Here is a 17,849-nt window from a genome sequence, read left to right on the forward strand (position 1 = left end):
TTCTACCAGCTAATTAAGCCTTTTCATCCTTAGGCGGGGGGGGGGGGGGGGGGGGGAGGATGACATTGTAAAGGAATATGTTATTATTCTTAGGAAACACACTTAATCATGGATTAGTAGGAAACATTGGTACTTAATTCCAGATATTTTTCACCACTTAGGTTATTAATTTTTATATGGTTCATTGTAAAAATATATATATTTACCCACAAACTTTTAATAAATATCAAAATACCTTCTCATAATGTCAGCAAGGCTATTTTTTTTTTTTTGCAAGAATGGGAATTCTAAACGATTCCCAAATACAAATGAGGTCCAAACAATATAGAGATTTCCAAATGCCAAACATGATTCTATATCATGAATGTCTTCATAAAATTTATATTTAGAACTGTGCTCTCCTTGTGCTAATCTCTAATTTCATTTCAAACATGAATAAAGCTACTTTTCATGAAAAACTCCCCTTTTATCTAGAAATATTATAATGTCTGAGGTAGTATAACCACTAAGATGAAGGTAACTCGGAGGATCCAAGATGGCGGCGTAGGTAAACACCTAAACTGCTGCCTCGCACAACAATTTTAAAACTACAACTAAAAGAAAAAATGTCTATCACCCAGAACCACGGGAAAGCTGGCTGAGTGGAAGTTCTACAACTAGAAGGAAAGAGAAAAGAGCACTGAGATGTGCACAAGCACTGAAAAGCTGAGGTACGGAGGCGCGCGAATTGGGCTGGCGACGGGCAACTGGGAGCGCTGCTTTTTTCAACCCAAAGGGAGACAAGCTCCCGATTACTCCAAACTCCAGTTTCTGGGGAGATACGGGGGACCCAAAATCCCACGGGGGAGAAGCTGGACTGTCTGCCAACGGGTCGGAAAGTGAGGGTGGCTTGCTTGCAGGGCTGCACACAGCAATAATTGTTTACTGTGCTGGGGCGCGGGATACGGAGACGTGGTTGGAGACGCAGAGCCGGCTAACTGGCAGCCATCACTGTTTGCCACGCCCTAGCCTAGTGATGCCCTGAGAGCCCACCCCGCACAATCTACAAACCCACCCAAGCTCCAAGCAGTGGCTTTAGCATATGAATGGCCTGCCCTATCACAGCTTAACCTAGCAAACTTGCAGCCCGGGTCAGACAGCTCCAAAACCTCCAAACCCCAAGCAAAGAGGAGAAAACTGTAGTTCTCGCTGTAGCTCCTGCTGGGTGGCCTCAGACAGTAGCTGACCTGCACCCCATTGGAGATCCAGAAGCCAGTGTACCTAGTGGTCAGTGTGAGACATCAGATTTCAACTCCTCACATCCATAAGTGACACATTCAAGAGGCAGACTCAGTGAGCACCAAAGCCCCACTGAAACAAGTCCTGCACCATAAGCTTGTCTCCAGTGCAGCAGTTCTTCCATTATAGACACAGCGGGTCCTCACAGCCAATAGGCCTGGAGGTCAATTCCTCCCAGTGTACCAACAGCAATCAAGGCTTAACTACAGCCAAGATTTTGCACTCACCCACAAAGGGGTGCACCAAGAGCATCCACCTCAGGTGATTGGGGAGGCTGAGCTACTGGCCCCTATAGGTCACCTACCACACAAAGCCACTCCATCAACACAGGAAAGCAGCAAAATGCGGAGACAAAGAAACATGTCATGAATGAAAGAAATGGAGGAAAGCAAACTACTGGATGACATAGAGTTCAGAACCACATTTATAAGGTTACTCAAGAATCTTCTAAAAACCGCCGAGAAACTTGATGAGACCTCCAAGGAGCTTAGTGAGACCTTCAAGGACCTTAATGAGAATGCCAAGAAAATGGAAAAGGACCAGTCAGAAATTAAGCATACACTGTCTAAAATAAAGAATATACAGAAACTCAACTGTAGATCAACGTACCCCAAGAATCAAACCAAAGATCTGAAATATGAGAAAACAAAAAACACCCAACCAGAAAAACAAAAAGAAAAAGAATTCAAAAATATGAAGATAATGTAAGGAGCCTCTGGGACAACTTCAAGCATACCAACATCCGAATTTTTGGGGTGCCAGAAGAAGACAGAGAGCAAAATATTGAAAACCTATTAGAAGAAATAATGACAGAAAAACTACCTGGTGAAAGAAATAGACTTACAAGTTCAGGAAGCACACAGAACCCCGTACAAGAGGAATCCAAAGAGGACCACACTAAGACACATCATAATTAAAATGCCAAGGGCAAAAGACCAAGAGAGAATCTTGAAAGCAGCAAGGGAAAAATGGTTAATTACCTGCAAGGGAGTACCCATACAACTGTCAGCTGATTTCTCGGCAGAAACTATGCAGGCCAGAAGGGAGTGGCAAGAAATATTCAAAGTGATGAACAGCAAGAACCTACAACCAAGATTACTCTACCCAGCAAAGCTATCATTCAGAGTTGAAGGTCAGATAAAGAGCTTCACAGACAAGAAAAAGCTAAAGGAGTTCATCACCACCAAACCAGGATTACATGGAATGCTGAAGGGTATTCTTTAAGAAGAGGAAGAAGAAGAAAAAGGTAAAGATAAAAATTATGAACAACAAAGTGACATCAAATACATACCTACCAACAAGTGAATCTAAAAATCAAGTGAATAAAAAATCTGAAGAACAGAATGGACTGGTGAATATAATAGAATCAGGGACATAGAAAGGGAGTGGACTGACAATTCTCAGGGGGAAGGGAGTGTGAGAGGTGTGGGAAGAGATTGGACAAAAATCTTACACCTATGGATGAAGACAGTGGCGGGGGGTAAGGGCATGGGGTGGGGTGGGAAATCAGGTGGAGGGGAGCTATGGGGGAAAAAAAAAGAGGAACACCTGTAATAATCTGAACAATAAAGATTTATTTAAAAAAAAAAGATGAAGGTAACTCTATGACTGAAAAGAATTTGACCAAAAGCCTCCTAAATATAAAGATTAGAGTATCATAGTGTGAATTAATAACCTCTATTTTCTAGTCCATTTGGTTGACATTTTATAAAAATTTGTATTTAAGACAAAAGATGATTGTCCTTCCTTTAGGATTTCATCCTTCTGGCTGATTTATTATCCTCCCTATGGAACTCTAGCCTGGCCCATTGTTTCATAATGGATGACAGCAGACACTCAAACTGTCCCTGCCAACCAGTGGAGTTGGCAGACCAAAAAGAATTTCACATAAATCACATTATTCTTTGGGGTTTACAAATCTATAGTCCCTACAAACATTCTTGTAAGTTTCTGAACTATAGTCACTTCTTGGAAATCAGAATTTTAACAATTAATCACTAATATACACTGGAATTTTGACTCTTAATAGTCAGATCCCCCCCACCCCTACCCAGTAGAGTGTATCTGTTACACATTTTTTTTATTTGGGTGTAAATTCCCAACATAAAATATAGTCAAATTGAATCAAGGGAATCAATATGTGCAGTTCATTAGAACTTTTCAGCATCCCCAAATTGTCAACCTCTCTTTAAATGGTACTAAAATAATATTGACGTTTAAAGCTTCACTTCAATAGTTTGCACAGCTATGTATATTAAATGTGAATGGTCTTCAAATGTAGAAAGATTATAAACTTATTTTTGTAAATCTATTACAAAATGAGTTGTAGTAGGAGAAAAGCATGTAGCCCCTACTTTGTAGTCTAGACAGTAGTTAAAATGTCAGTGAAGGAAAGAACAGATAAGAGGAATAAGAGGAAATATAAAAAAGCATTAAAGTTTCATGAACTAAGAGGAAAAAGTATCAAAATATTTTTGCACAACACAGATTTTACCAAGCATGAAAACACACAACATTTCAATTTGGCCATAAGGGCATTAAGGGACCCTTTTAGAAAGGCATTTTTCACAGAGAATTATAAGGGAGATTAGATTTGAAAGAATAAAGGAAAAAGTAGCCAGAATGAAAAACAGAAGGCTCTAGTAAACAAATTTATAAACTTGTCCACTAAGGGAAAGGAACAAGAGAAAGAGAAGATAAAGGAGAGTGCTATCATGAGGATGTTTCAAACTTGAGGCAAAATTGAAACCAGAATGAAGGCTAAAGCCCATGGAGATGAAATAGAGACATTGTTAAAGTTTAAGTTTTAGAGCAGCATCTCAGATAATTGGAAAGAGATGTCAAAGGCCCAGATGGAGAAATTAACTTTACAAAAATAGGGATAACTATTCCTCTGACACTGGCGAATAAAACCTTGAAGATAAGAATAGAATTCTGTTGGTTAATATAAGAGCCTAATGGATTTCCATGCCTTTGTCCAATACTGAAAGTGATTTTGCTTTTATGGGATTCCTCCAATGAAAATAAAACAAAAAACACTTTAGTTAATGAGGATTTTGAAATTAAACATTATTTATCTCCAAAATACTTGGAAAGTATTTGACTTAGGTTATGTATAAAGGAATAGAAGGTCCATCGTGTCCCTATTCCAGCAGCTTTCATTACCACACTAAGGAAAGGTATGTGGGAGTCCCACAGTATGTACAGGGTGTCCCAAAAAATGTATACATACTATAAAGACAGTGCTTATTAAAATACATTCAATTTTCAAAATGTAATAGAATCTACAGCTATCAGCTGTTAAAGTGTGTATACATTTTTGGGGGACACCCTATATATCAAGAAAGCATAGTACTGTATTTATATTCCAATATACAAATTATTTTAAGGGTATGAAAGATGTTTTTATTTTTTTTAAATAATTCTTTATTGTTGAAAGTATTACATATGTCCCCCTTTTCCCCCCCATTGGCCCCCTCCAGCCTGTCCCACCTCTCTGCCTCAGGCCTTCAGCACCCTATTGTCTGTGTCCGTAGGTTATGCATATATATACTTCTCCCTAGGGAGAGAGGGTACGAAAACATATGGAAATGCCAATTACACGTTTAGTTTGAGATGTTTTTAAAGCTTAACGTGTAATTGGCATTTCTATATGTTTTTGCACCCTCTCTCCCTAGGGAGAAGCCAAGAGCTGGGTGATTTCTCCCAATTGCTCTGCACTGCACTGGGGACAGAATTGTGGTGAGTGAGTGTCATGAATTCTCTACCCATGCCTGTAGGAGCCTCTTAGCTGGATTTCTTACAAAGAAAACTGGCCAGAGACATAGAAGCATGGAACAGACTGATGAATTTGAGGGAAGGTGGGGGTGGGTTGGGAGAGATTAACCAAAGAATTTATATGCATAGCCCATGGTGAAGGCCTGGGTGGGGCACAGGTGCAGGGTGGAGAGGGTCAATGGGGAAAACAAAGGGGACATCTATTATACTTTCAACAATGAAGATAAATTTAAAAAGCAAGAACTGGTCAGTGATTTGTTTTTGAGTCAGTGTCTCTTTGTTGGGAAGGAGAGTCTGGGTCTTTCTATTTCAACGTCTTGCTGACATCTCCCCCAGCTCTTTTCTTCTTTAAAGGAAATCTTAAACATAATTTTTTGGGACCCTGCCACATTATTTGGCATTGCCAATTGCCATGTTATTCCTACAAGCTCATTTCTATATGAAAATAAGCAGCCGCCTTTACTAGCAATTTGTTTTTGATGATCACTCAACATGATCTGGAGCATATGGGATGGAAATGTGAACTGTCAATTACTTTAGAATCAAGTTTACCTTCAGATATCATCTAAAGAATTCTCAAAACTTTATCAATATTTATAGTTCAGATTTTAATTCCAGTATATTTAAATGATTGCACAATTCTATTGCTCTTCTCTGCAGAGCTCTGGGACTGTGTTTATTACCATGGTAACTAGTGTGAGACATCCAATAGAGCAAGCAGAAATGATTCTCTTACATAAACACAAAAATAGAGTGAATTGAACACTAAGTCTCATCTGAAGCAGCGGAAGAGGTTTATACTGGAATTCATCTTCTCAGTGGAATGTGAACAGGAGTTTAAGTAGAGTTTTGGGATTAGAGACTAATCCCAAATTATTTCTCCATTGTTTCACCTTTTCTGCTAGAATAATTGTCCTCATGATCTGATGATAGTGTGAAAAGGGACATTTTCTCTTTAACATGGACAATACTAGAAAGCTTCCTGTAATCTGATTAGAGTCAAATGATGCATCCAGGGGATAATGCGAGCTCACACCTTGCCTCTGTTTTGCAAGGGTGGTCTCTAAATGAAGTGACTGAGTGGAAAACGCACTGACATTTGCTCAGCATGGCCATGGGAAGAAGAGAAAGACCAAATTAACATATTTACCCCAGGGAGGGGTGACCCTTTGCACCATGATCATGATTCAGCAAGTACACATAACCTTTCTTGTACCTCCCATAGCATGCTGATCACAGAAAAGAGATTCAATATAGTCTATCGTACATTTATTTATATTCCTATGAATTTGGGAACTACTGAATGCACAGCAAGTTCCATAAACTGAATACTAATTTTGAAGAGACATTGGCAAAGTCTTCTAAAATGTTGACCTTTCCTGCACTGGCAAACCAGCTACATTTAGCAGAACTGGCAGAACGCAGGCTTTCCCCAGGCAACGTAGGCAAGATTTATCTTTCAAGTCTTTAAGAATTCAGTCCTGTCCTCAGATGTTTTGTGGAAGGTGAGAAAAATTAAAATGTCAGAGGAAGGAAAACTGCCAACCAGCGAGGAAGTGATTTCAATGTGTCCCGGATCATCTAGAGAAGCCTTGGGCAATGCAGATTGTTATGCAATAATCAAGCTCCCAAAAACTAAGGAAGAAAAAGCTGTAATAGATATGACTAACCATGCATGAGTGACTCACAACACTTCTATAATGTGTTATTTATTCTAATTTATTCACATTCTGCATTTATTTAATACCTAGTATTTTAGAAGTCATTTAGGTGGTTAAGCTTGAATGAGTGAAAGGTCCATAAAGAGTCTATTCTGATATTACTAACATAATTGCATACATATGTGTGTACATATATATGGGACTATACACTATTTCCAAAATATTTGGAAGATATAAAATGTTGTGCATGTGTATTCATATTTAGGAATCTAGAAGTATATGTACATATAATCACATATATAAAACTAGAGGTATATACACATATTTCTTCCCACATGGAAAAATGTGATATAGGAAACTATGACAGAGAAATTATTAGCTATACCAGAAATAATAAAATAAGTATGGAGAACTATCATAAATGAGTAAAAAATCTATTCAGTAGACTATCAGTAAAGAAAGCATGCTGTATTATTACTGAACACAGGTGGTAAATGGAACAAAATGTAACTTTAATGAAATAGCCTTTAATATAGTTCTATAGGGAAGCTGTTATATAATGCCTCATTGTACTTGTAATTATATTATATGTAAATATAAATAGGTATATCTAATGCCACAGAGGGAGTTGAAAAAAGGTTGCTACCTTTAAAAATATATTTTAAATTATTATAATTCTTTGGTAATTTTGATTATATATCATATGTATGATCATAAATCATATATATATATGGAAAATTTCAAACTATTACATTCATTTCAGAACATCTGGATTAATGCTATTTATCTGTCATTTATACTATTCCTAAACTCTGTGAAAAAATCTCTAATGCTGGGTAACAACATGATAGTTTCATGAATTATTATCAGACCGCATATATCTTCTGAGAATGGAATAATTAACTTCATTCAGGGATACCTTTATTTCTGACAATGGTTTAGAATTGCTTCCTTCCGAAGTCAGCATAAATAATGTAGATCACTTATTCAGAGGTTACATACTGTCCCTCACCCTCCCAGAGAAGAGAACCAGAGGAAGTAAGAGACTGCAATGTGGGGGATTTAGGAGAGGCATGAAGAAGCACTTTCTTCTGTAGGATAATAATTGGGCTTTATAGACTGACAGGCCAATGATAAGCTTATAAATAGAAGTAATTTCCTATCCTTCAAATCTATGTTTCTGTAGGAACACAAAGCATATAGGTCCTCTGAAATTATTTTCTACTCAGACTCATCTAAGATCTGTCCTCTTTTATTGAGAGAAGGGATTATCAAAATGTGAAAGTCTAAAAATAGTGGTTTATAATTGAAAGCCTAATTCTTTCTTAATTATAGGTATGCTACAGTGGCACTCTATAATTAGGGACAATCAGCAGCTCCAAAGTGAGTCAGGCTTTATCATTCACTCTATACAAGGATGTATATGCGTTCCATAGCAGAAAACCCTGGGAGATAAAGATACAGGGTCTTTTTCCTCACACCTCTTGATGGTTGCAAGATTGCCTTTCACTTACACTCTAGAATCTAGCAGAACAAAGAGAATATCATTCATGTTTCTTTACTGATTACCACTGATGGGATGTATAGTTTTTAAGGTTAAAATTTTAAAACTTAAATTGGAATTCTAAAACTAATGCACACTCACTGAATCTACTAAATTAATATTAACATAACAGTTTGTTATAATATTATTTAACTGAAAATACGTTAGGCTTAAATTGAGTAATTGACATCACATGCGGACCAAAGAGATAGATCTCTATAAACAAGATGAAATACCCATCTTATAATTTGATAGAAGATATGCTTTTAGAAAACATTAGTTAACATGGAGAAAAAACACTAAAAGTTTAGAATTCTGTTTTAAAACTGGCCATTTAATCTCTAAATTGTCTTAAAATTATTTTTTCATTACTTTGCTATTTATATATCTTTAATTAGCCAATTACCCAACTTCTCAAATCAATTTCTCCAAAGGCTAAATCCAAAGCTCTTGCTGTGGTAAATACAGAAATTGGCTTGATAAACTCTGTGATAGTACAAAATTGTAAATAAAATAAATAATAAAATCCTAGTCATAAACAGTATATATGAAGGAGAAAGCTATCAATCAAGCCAAAATAAGCCATATTAGGAACATAAGATAACTGTTAGAACTTTAAATATTAGCAGATGGTAAAAATGGTGAAAGTTTTTTCTTCTACATGTAATTAGCTGCCTTTGGTCTGAAAGTAAGCATAATAGATGGCCAGAGGACAAAATACAATAGGTGTCTTGAGTCTGGCTTCAGCCCACTCCATCTATATCTCCTTCCCTGGCAGATTGGCCAGCATGATAATCAATCTGCCAGCTTTTACCCTGTCTTGAATCCATCTTACAGGAGCCTTAAACATGACTAGCACTAAAGGACAGTTAAGAGAGAAGATGACCCAAGATATGTGGTGAATGTTATTTTTAGGAATAGATGCAAGGTGAATTTCCTTTGCAACACTTTCCACTAGAAGCGTAGAAATTTGGGCAGAGAGGAAGTTGAGAAAAGATAGCTGCCTGTAAAAGCATAGTTTCAGAGGCTACTAGAATAGTTTAAATTATACATGTGGCTCTTATTATATTTCTGTTGAACAGTGCTGAGAGCGGTCAATTTGTTGGCCTGAGTGTATAAATCTGCACATTTATATTTTATGCACTTTTCTGTGTGTTATAGCTCACAATTTAAAAACTTTTTAAGAAAAAAAAGTATAATTTATTGTAATTCTTTGGTAATTGTGAATCTTATAGAGTACAGCATATATATGATCAGATATGATCAGATGTATGTTATGGATAATTTCGCCTGAGTCCTTTCATTCAGGCCAAAGGCCAAATATATACCTTAGGACTTAAGGAAAATATATTAATGAAAATCAATTATATTTTGCTTTTATATTGTCTATGAGTTAGCTTTATCTTATTCAACACATTTTAAATAGCAGTTATAAAGATAAATTCTTTTTTTCCAAAGAGACTCTGTTTTGAATTCTTCCTATATTAATACAAAAAACTCTATGTGGAAAGGTATTAGCCATGATGGATATGATTGGAAAGCCACAGATTCATAGAAAATATTCTTGGAAGTCAGAAACAAAATTAATATTGTCCTTACTATTATCCTCATGGTACCCAATTATCAAACATTAATACAGTTAACAAAATCAGAATTTAGCAGCACTGTTTTATTTAATCCAACTTCAAGAAACAAACCTTTTGTGTACATCATTTTCCAAATCACAGCTACATTATATATTTTCAGTGGAGGTCTTAACATGGCAAGCTCCTATTCACTTTGGTGATGTGTGCTGTTATGTTAGCTTCCCTTTATTGGTACAAACAGAATAAATAGTGTGGCTTTGGGGTACTTTTGAGCCCATATCCTTCTTTCTCTAGACAAGAGAAAGCTGACTGCAGTGGTCTATGCACTGAGACCTAGCCACAGTTGATTTGACAGTTCCTTTTGAAGGTATGTTGGCAGGATCAGCAAAGCCCTTCTTGAGTTTCTACCATCATAATTCTCTAACATTACATAAGCAAACAAAACAGAGCATGGAGCAGCAGAATAAATTCAGGGAACTTCCTCTTCAAGGAAAGATACTCTATGAAAAGAACCCTTTAGGAGTAAGAGGCCTCTGCACACTGAAGAGCTACCTGAATTTGGACAAATACTCAAATTTATCTGTTATATATGTTATGGTTTCTATGGAATTAGTGCACTGAAATACAAGAATAGAAGAGTAGCAGCACTCTTTTGCCCACAGTCATCTAGCCATTTCATCTTGTTTACTAGGCAATGTGCATATCTTGGCTTCTTGGTAATTATGGCATGTTTCTATGACTGACTGAGTTAAGGTGTACTGAAAAGCTCTGGGAACTTGAATGTGCCATAGTTGAGAGTAGTTGGTTCTATTGTTGTCCCAACAAGCTAATGACAGTAACTCTCAAAATATGTGTACTCACATGGAAGTGAATATCTGGAAACAATATCTTTTTAATCATATAAACAGTACTACTGCCACATTCATAGATCTCATGTATTTCAAGAAGGAAGAATACTAGTAAAATATATAAATATTTTTGCATCCTGTTGGGATGCAAATAATGAAAAATGTTTCAAAATACACTGCTAATTAAGAACCATGCAGTATTCTAATTTAGTTCAATAGATTATTATGATCAAGTTAGAGCACTATGTTATATTAATAGTATTTAAACACATATTACATATATGGTTGGGAGTGAGAGTAAATTGTCATTAGTAGTAAATCTGTATTACAATCTGTAATCATATGTAGAGCTGCATTAAAGTACCTGCTGATAGATTGACCACACTTCTGCACTTAAATTGCAGTGCCTAATGAAAGCATTAAGCTTCTATAGTCCAACAAATTCCAGGTTATTATCTGTTATCAGCTGTGACTGCCTCTGACCACTTTTTCTCCTAACTTCAGTTAGCCTAACTGAAGTTAGTTAGAAAAAGAGAGCAGATGCCAATGTAGGGTGAGACAGTCTTCAAATTATAATCTGCTTCAACTGGAAACTGAATTCTTTAACCCTAATTCTGAAGTAAACTGGCCTAGCTCTCACTCAAATAAACTCAGGTACTTTAAAGGTATTTGTGCATTACCAGAGATCATCGTATGTCATATATATTGGCTTAAGACCTAAGTTTATCAGCTGTATTTAAACATTTTAATAGAATGAGTTCATATATAGAGATAATCCAATATCATAAAGAGGTAATATGCAAATTGACCCTCATACCCTCACATCACAAGATTGTTGCCCCCACATCGTCACAAGATGGCCAGCAGGGAATGGCGGTTGGGGGGGACCAGGCCTGCATGACAGGGCAGTTGGGGGGGACCAGGCCTGCAGGGGAGGGCAGTTGGGATTGATCAGGCTGGCAGGGGAGCAGTTAGGTGTTAATCAGGCTGGCAGGGAGTGGTTAGGAGCCAGCAGTCCCGGATTGTGAGAGGGATGTCCCAGATTGGAGAGGGTGCAGGCTGGGCTGAGGGACCACCCCCCACACCCCCCGTGCACAAATTTTATGCACCGGGCCTCTAGTAGTATAATAAAATAAAATTACACCAACATCAGGTTATTGGGTTTGTCTTATAAATAGAGATCATAGGGCCACCAATTTTTTAAAAGGTAAAATACATTATAATTATACTGTGCATTTTAAAAAGCTGAAGGCCTTTGCTAGCCTTTTCTTGGAGAGTTTGACAGAAAATTCAGAATTTTCACTTATAAAAATAATCTGTTTTCTGACATAAAAATAGCATAACTGATTTAAAAGTGAGTTTTCAACTGTAAACTATGTACAATAAATGACAGTCATACTTAAAATCAAAAAACACCATTGTTTTAAAAATAATACTACTCTATACTTAACTGTACTTTGCTTCAATTTTGTTCCAAAATTGCAATCAAACTTTATAAAACTAATATTTCATTGCAATATTGTGTTTTTATCCAAATAAGTAAGGAATCGGAAAATAGATAGAGGTAGAGCTAAGGATAGGAATAGGGAAAGGAGGGGGATAGGGACAAAGCCAAGAATGTAAACAGGATGGAAGGAGACTGGACCTGGGTGGTAAACACACAATACAATATACAGATGATGCCTTGTAGAAGTGTACACCTGAAACCTATTATCATTTTATTAACCAACTAGAGGCCCAGTGCACAAAATTCGTGCACTGGGGGTGGGTCCCTTAGCAAAGCCTGCACCCTCTCACAGTCCGGGACCCCTCTGGGGATGTCTGCCTGCTGGCTTAGGCCTGCTCCCCTCACTCTTTACCACCCACCTGCTCACTGCTCCTTACTGCTCGGCTCACTGCTCCTTAGTGCTGCCACAGAGGCAGGAGAGGCTCCCACCACCGCTGCTGCACTTGCCAGCTGTGAGCCTGGCTTCTGGCTGAGCGGCACTCCCCCTGTGGGAGTGCACTGATCACCAGGGGGCTCCTGCATTGAGCGTCTGCCCCTTCGTGGTCAGTGTGCGTCATAGTGATGGGTTGTTCTGGTCGTTCTGCCGGATTGGTCACTTAGGCTTTTATTATATAGATGTCACCCAATAAATTCAATAACAAAAAAAATGGAGATGGAGTTAGAGACAGAGGTGGAGTTTACTTTCACATAGTACCTTTGTATAGACCTTGAGAGGAGGCAAAGAGGGACAAAGTTGAAATAGGTTAAATTTTAAGAACAAAAGCAGAAGTTACAAAGCAGAATCTCTTACCCTGAAAAACTCTTTAGTGGAGCCAGAGTCTAATGTTCCATAAGCAATTTCTGTTTGCTTAGAAAGATCCTCAGCACTTTCGATGGGAGACACCATCCTCTCTACAGTCAGGAAGGCAGCTAAGTTAGCCGTGTAGGAGGAGATTATGATCAGGGTAAAGAACCACCACACACCTCCAACAATGCGCCCAGAGAGGGATCTAATAACAAGTATGAAATGGATTTATAAAGTGAAATGAATGACCTAATAAGAAAACAAGTTAGCAGTATTATGCAAATATTAACTTACAGGGAAATAATTGATACTTTTCAATATATCTGCACCTTAATTAAACTGGAAATTATTAAACATTCTGGGCAAGGAACACAGATTAACCAGATTTGGTAAGGTACCCAGAAGCAAAAACTTTCAGATTCCTGAGATTCTTTCATAGTTATCACACCCAAATTGTTTGTGGTATGAAATCTCCTAACAAAGCAAATTCAAGAAATGTGCAAATAATCCATTCAATGCTCATTCTGCTTTATCCACTTGTGGCATAAGCAAACATGAACAAGAGAATCTAAGATCACCAGCAATATTCAGAACAATGTTGACAAACAACCAAATGTTAAAAATAAGAGTATGCACCATAGATATCACTTTAAATACTGGAAAAACCCTCCCTTTGATTCAGCCAATGAAGCTCCAAAACCCTCAAAGAAAAGATCGAAAATTTCATTAGTTTTTTTGTTTGTGCTAAAATGTGGGTTTTAGATGCAGTATAGGATAATAGATGAAAAAAAAAGTTAACTACAAACAAAGGTATGGATCAAAATATAATTCTAAATGAATAAAAATCAGATGTTTCATGGCATGGATGGTTATCACCCTGTTCCTCTGTGGCTCCTGCTCAAGAAAAGAAAGCTCAAGGACAACAAATTAGACACAAAATTTTGCCAAGATATAAAATCCTAATGGCCATAAATTCTTACATAAAATACTTTTAAAAAGCTTAATAGATTCCCAATAATTTACTTTTAAAAACTTAATAGATTCCCAATAATTTACTTTAAACTCTAGATAAACTCATTTATATGTACATACAGAAATAAATGTGTACTATGCTATTTTAAAAGATTTGGTGGGATTCTACATATAAAGGCATTTAAATAATATTAACAAATATAACTTTTTTTGCTAACTGCTGTGTCTCAAATTTTGATTTGCTACAGTGAAGAGGAAACACTTCTAAAAATGTAAATCACAAAAAGTTGGCAACTTATGACCTAAATCAAACTTTCTACAGTAAGAAATATACTTTCTGATGAATCACAGATACTATATCCAATTAGTGGATAATATTTGTAGAATAAACTACTCAAGCAGTCAAGGAAAAGAAGGGGAGCTAATTTAAAACTAATATATATATATATATATATATATATATATATATATATATATATATATTTTAGATAAAAAACATTTGTTGCTAAAATAAAAAGGAGGGAGCAAGCAGTGAAAAACATAAAGAATGCAATTAAGAGCCTTTATCACAGTCTCTAAGAGATGCAAAGAATTAAATAGAGCTGACCAGTTTGGCTTAGTGGATCACTGCCTTGCGGACCGAAGGGTCCAGGGTTTGATTCTGGTCAAGGGCATGTACCTGGGTTTCAGGCATCTCCCTGGCTTGGGCCCTGGTCGGGCTACTGCAGGAGGCAAACAATCGATGTGTTTCTCTCACATCAATATTTCTCTCTGTCTTTCCCTCTCTCCTTCATTTTCTCTAAAAATCAATGGAAAATATCCTTGGGTCAGGATATAAATAAATAAATAAATGAGACAGGATGAAAAGTTAAACACTCCTCACTTATATTCTGAAAGGATATTAAATATATTTTAAATTTGGCAAACCCCTTACGTAGACATAACTACTCTCAAAATGTTCACTATTTATTATACAATAATGGAAGGTATAATTATATTGCATGTACCCTGAATTTAAGAGGGCAGATTCTGTACCTTACTGCTCAAACCCCTTAAAACAAAACCAATTACATGGTAATTGCTTTTAACATTATACATTGCATGTTAACTTGCAATATATTTGAGAATCATTTTTATAAATCATTCTCTTCCAGTTGTAAAATAGACATAAGATAAAGACATAAGTTGTTCTCTAATTCAGTGATTAAACCCTATTTAATGAGATGAAATATGCTAATTTATTTAAAGTGTACAAAATAAAGAACTTATTGGCCTTATACATCATTGGCCTTATACAACAGAAATTCTTGATCATTTTATTATTTACTTGTTAGTGTTTTCAAAGGATCAATTAATGTTTTTGAGAGAGTTCCTAAAAAATTTTATGCAGAGGGCAAATTCAATTTTATGTTTTTATGGTAATAGACAAAAACAGCTTTTCTAATTAATTACAAAATTTTAACCTCTCAGCATCTGCACTAAAGGAACCAATAAATGTACATTGTAACATTTCTTTTTGTTCTCTATTAAATATTTTTAAATGGCAATATGTTTAATTCATTTGAATCCTTTAGAGATGAGGTAGGGGAAGAGGAACAGGAAAATAAAAAGCCAATTTCTGAGCATTTTGCTCTCATGATTTCTGTGGTTCTAGTCTTTAGAAAATTAGATAATGTTAACATATTCCAAGCTTGATTTCAGGCAAGTGACCAATTCAATTCAATAAATCATTCCAGATTAAAATTTAAATGTTTCATTAATATTAATAATATAGTTCCATATCAGATGTTACTTGGAAGGAAATGATAAATATCTTTTAAAATATTTAAAGAGCATCTCTAAAGTGATCTGTGCATTTCATGCATTATTATGATGATGATTTTAGATGTTAAGCTGCTTTATTCTTTTCTAAACTGGAGTGAGTAATGATCACTGCATTTTAAATAAAGATAATTTGGTTCATTCAAAGTCACTAAATTTGCCAATATTATATAATATGTTCCATTTTTAAATGCACATTTAACATAAGATGAAATATATATGCTTAAAATCTTTAATAAGTGAATTTGCCCATATATTTTTGTAGCAAAAAGAAATCAATTAAAAACAAGGAAAAAAATACACTAAAATATATCTTACCAGAAAATAAAAATTATGACATGTATGTGAACTTGCAATAAAATCAAAAGCGCACAAAAAAATCATGTTTTAGGAAGCAGGCTTGTTGAAAATTAGAAGCTGTCTAGATGTTATGGTGGGCCCTGGAATAACATGGATTGTTAACCAGACCCCAGATGTAAATATGTTTTTTGCTCCTTGACGAGGACTGGACACCAAAACAACTACCTTCAAAGCCATGATGGACATGGAGAAGGGTCCATTTATGGGGAGCTAGGTCAACATATCCTACTCCATAATAATCTCCCTACACTTCTCCCTACTAACTCATAAGGCAGAGCATAATTTATGTCACTCTAAGATCATTGCCTTATGTCTCAGGAATAGGGTAATATTATGCTTCAGTAGCCTTTTTACCAAAAGTGAATCATTTTGTTATTATTTATGGACTAGAATGTTCTCTGAGATCTAAATTTGTTTAGTATTTTTCTTCTTCATTATTAGAAACTTCTCTTTATGTCTTCATCTTACATCAGATATAGAATTAAAACTAAATATAGTTAAAACTATGAGTCCTACATATCTTGTCAGAGATCATCAGAAATGGCATATATATATGGCCCGATGCACAAAATTCGTGCAAGGGGCTCGGCCCTTGCAGCCATGGTAGCTTGCCTTGGCCCTCGCAACCCGGCTTCATCCAAAAGGATGTCCAGAAGGTTGTTCGGCTGTCCAGTCTAATTAGCATGTTATGCTTTTATTATATATATATATATATATATATATATATATATATATACACACACACACACACACACACACACACACACACACACACACACACACATATATATATGCCATAAAAATACCATTGGCATGTTACTAATTTAATGTAGTTCTACACGATAGCATAGAAAATATGATTGAATTAAGATTATTTAGATCAATATATTTCATAAAAATTTGACCTATACTATCAGAAAAGTAAGTGATTGATTATTTCTGGGTACATTATATTTTCTTTATCTCACTAGGTGGAGTATAAAATAAAAATTGCAAAACATACAAATTTTTTAGCTTCTCATATATTTAAGTTAATCACTTATTTTCCCCCAAAGTGCCAAAAAAATTAATATAATGAAATAGTTTTAGAAAAGTCACGCTCTTCTCTAGTTATTAAAATATCCCATAGATTCAGAGGAGGGTATTCAAACCCAATTTAAAATATGCCGACAGATAATCATTTAGGCTTTAAATATGAAAGCAAGTACACTAGAAATGGTATGATTTGTTCTTCAGAAGAGCAAAATATGTCTTTCATTCTTATTCTATGTATATAACATGAACAAAAGCAATATATGTTTTGTGATATACCCATCATATTTAGGCATTCTAAAGTAGGAATTAACATGTCATAATGAGAAGAGAGGTGTATACACAAATTTCTTCCACGATGTATATATTGTCATTCAATTATTACCCAATCATTTGTTCCTAGATATTTGAAAAATGTTAATGTCCTTTAAATTCAACAACCTAACCCTAAAAGAAGCAAATTTTATCGTCTTTCCACACTCTTTCAATGAGCTTATGATGGGAAAATAAAAGAGATGGGATGTGTGCCAATGAAGTTTTATAAAGAAGCTCTTGCTTTTGTAGTTTATATGTAATATTGCCCATTTTCCCATATACAGGTCTGTGGATCAACACACAGATGACTGTAAAATGAGAATATGCAGCAAAAACACGGTACCCCTCCAAGAAGGCATGGAATG

The 17,849-nt window shown here is 35.8% G+C and overlaps 1 protein-coding gene across 6 annotated transcripts in view; it reads right to left on the reverse strand.

Annotated features, from left to right (window-relative positions):
• The window catches only part of GRIA2 (glutamate ionotropic receptor AMPA type subunit 2), a 135,862-nt gene that overhangs the window by 12,891 nt on the left and 105,122 nt on the right, over positions 1 to 17,849 (reverse strand). For all 6 annotated transcript variants that reach the window (XM_080675220.1, XM_080675221.1, XM_080675222.1 and 3 more), the window contains exon 12: positions 12,991 to 13,189. In XM_080675220.1, the coding sequence (XP_080531346.1) occupies positions 12,991 to 13,189 (199 nt within the window). The remainder of the gene's footprint in view (positions 1 to 12,990; positions 13,190 to 17,849) is intronic.

The sequence above is a fragment of the Plecotus auritus genome (genome assembly GCF_963455305.1).
Source record: "Plecotus auritus genome assembly, chromosome: 6".
Lineage (NCBI taxonomy): Eukaryota > Metazoa > Chordata > Mammalia > Chiroptera > Vespertilionidae > Plecotus > Plecotus auritus.